The sequence below is a fragment of the Oryzias melastigma genome, unplaced genomic scaffold (genome assembly GCF_002922805.2).
Source record: "Oryzias melastigma strain HK-1 unplaced genomic scaffold, ASM292280v2 sc01230, whole genome shotgun sequence".
Taxonomy (NCBI): Eukaryota; Metazoa; Chordata; class Actinopteri; order Beloniformes; family Adrianichthyidae; genus Oryzias; species Oryzias melastigma.
This window is the reverse complement of record NW_023417814.1, coordinates 9,302-11,547: the sequence shown is the minus strand read 5'-3', so window position 1 is coordinate 11,547 and position 2,246 is coordinate 9,302. Positions and strand designations below refer to the sequence as shown.

The following is a 2,246-nucleotide window of genomic DNA, read 5'->3' as shown; positions in this document are numbered from 1 at the left end:
GAGCGAGTGGAGCCCCGCCGCCTCCATCAAGATCCCCATCAGTAGGTCCACGTAGCTCCTGGTGAAGTGGCCGCCGGAGACGCCGGCGCGCTCTAAAACGTGTCTGTAACCTCCAGATTCTCAGAAGGACAAACTGCTGTGGGTCCTGATACTGGTCTCCTTGATTCCACTGCTGACTGCCATCTGTGCTCTGGTTGTAAGGAGGAATTCGTAAGACCCTGATGCTTTTTGGACTCTTTATAAGTCGATAGAGACTTCTAAACGTGCAGCTGATGACCTGCTGTTCCTCAGGGTGAAGCAGTGCCTCCTCCCTCCCGTTCCTGGTCCAAAGATCATCGGAGTCGACCCTAAACTTCTCAAGGTAACAGAGTTTTCAGACGTTCTCCAGCACGTTCAGAGCTGCTCGGTCACTGTGGATGTTCTGAACTCCTTCCTCTAGAGTGGGAGGTCTGAGGATGTGGTCAGCGCGCTGTTTGGGAACCAGAAGCTGGTGAACATGAAGGCGAGGACGGAGGAGATCGAGGAGTTCATCAGCGTGTCGGAGAGCCGGGGCTGGCTGCTGTCTGATGACTTCCTGTCGGAGAAGGTGAGGAGCCTGATCATCCCCAACGGCTTCCTCTTCACCTCCAAGAGCCAGGATGTGGAAAAGGCCGAAGACGGCAGGGAGGATCCGCTCTTCGACACCAGATCGTCTCGGTCGGGGGACAGCGGGACCGCCGTGGAGCCGCTACTGCTCCCGCCTGAGCCTCAAAGTGTGAACCCGGTGAGCAAAGACGCCGCCTGCAGGAGCGCCATGCAGTGCCCCCCTCCCACCAGCTACGTGGACATCCCCACACCCGAGGACGGCGGGGCGCCGGAGGTCCCCTCGGACAACTACAGCCGAGTGAAAGGCGTGAGCGGCGAGGACATCCTCCTGGAGAAAGAGCCGGTCCTGCCGTGCCGGGATGCTCAGATCCAGCAGATCAGCATGGCAAGCGACTACAGCAGGGTCGCAGAGGTGAACAGTGACACCACGGTGCTGCTGCAGAAGCTCCGCCCCTCGGCTGACCCCTCCTGTAAGGAGAAGCAGCTCCGTGATGCGGAATGGAAGGTTTGCAGAAAAGGAAAGCCTTCCGGGACTGAATCCAGCGAAGGACCATGCACGCCGCTGGTTGGAAGCGGATACGTGGACTCTGTGCTAAATTTCACTGTGAAGTGATTTGTCGTCATGACAACAAACATCACGTTTTTTTGTTTGGCTTTTGATCACTGATGGACTCTTGGATAAAGACGTTCAAAGACGCCAGCATGAACCTCCAGAGTAGAATTTATAATTTATGTTGCCTCGATCAGAATAGAAGTGACTGACGATCATCCGACTGCAGACACGGATGAACGGATCTCCAGGAGGTTCATTCTCAGACGGATCTCCAGGAGGTTTATTCTCAGACGGATCTCCAGGAGGTTCATTCTCAGACGGATCTCCAGGAGGTTTATCCGTCTAATTGCTTGTTTCGCTCGTAATCACCGCATTGTTGTGACATTTTCAGCGTTTGTTTCAAAGATCAGCTGTAGAGACAGCAGCTGACCGTGGCTTTAAGCGCTCACACGTTTGACGTGTCCTTCATGTGACGTCACGCCTCCTCCTCCTCCGCTTCCTCCTCCTCCTCGCTGTTGTAGCTCGTGATGTTACCTCCCCAGGTATGTCAGGCTTTGGCTGTGCGGTTTGGAAGTCCTTCTTCTCCTTTGAACGACCTCGTGGGTGATTAAATCTTTACAATCCAGCTGAGGAGTCCGTTTCTTTATTGTCCTTCAGAGGGCGGTTCTAATGGGTCCGTTTGGTTCATGGAGATGTTTGTTTCAGGGAAAAACATGAGCACAAATCATTCACCAGGATCCGCTCCTAAGATGCTTTAATTTCTTTCAAATATTAAATTGATTTAAAACCACAAACACGTTTTAGTCTAAACTAGGACTCCCACAATGAGTCGACGACTCATCAACTGTTTCAAGAGTCGAGTCGTCAAACATTGAAACAGTCGTCGACTAATCGACTATTGGTTTGTCAACGATTGTTCGAATATTTAAATAGTCAACAACTAATCAACTATTGATTAGTCGAAGTCTAATTTAATAATTGATTAGTCAGTGACTTATTGACTATTTAATTATCAATAAGTCGTCAACTATTAAAACAGCCGACGACTTATCAACTATTAAATAGTCGTTTACTAATCGACAATAGAAATAGTCACTGACTGACTGAC

At 50.8% G+C, this 2,246-nt stretch overlaps 1 protein-coding gene across 1 annotated transcript; it reads left to right on the top strand.

Annotated features, from left to right (window-relative positions):
- Positions 1-4: 4 nt before the first annotated feature.
- LOC112140414 lies at positions 5-1,763 on the top strand (the record flags this gene model as incomplete). Its single annotated transcript, XM_024263355.2, has 4 exons — positions 5-41; positions 117-210; positions 292-361; positions 440-1,763. Coding segments are annotated over 4 exons (960 nt in total), but the record flags the coding sequence as incomplete, so codon positions are not given.
- Positions 1,764-2,246: the final 483 nt, after the last annotated feature.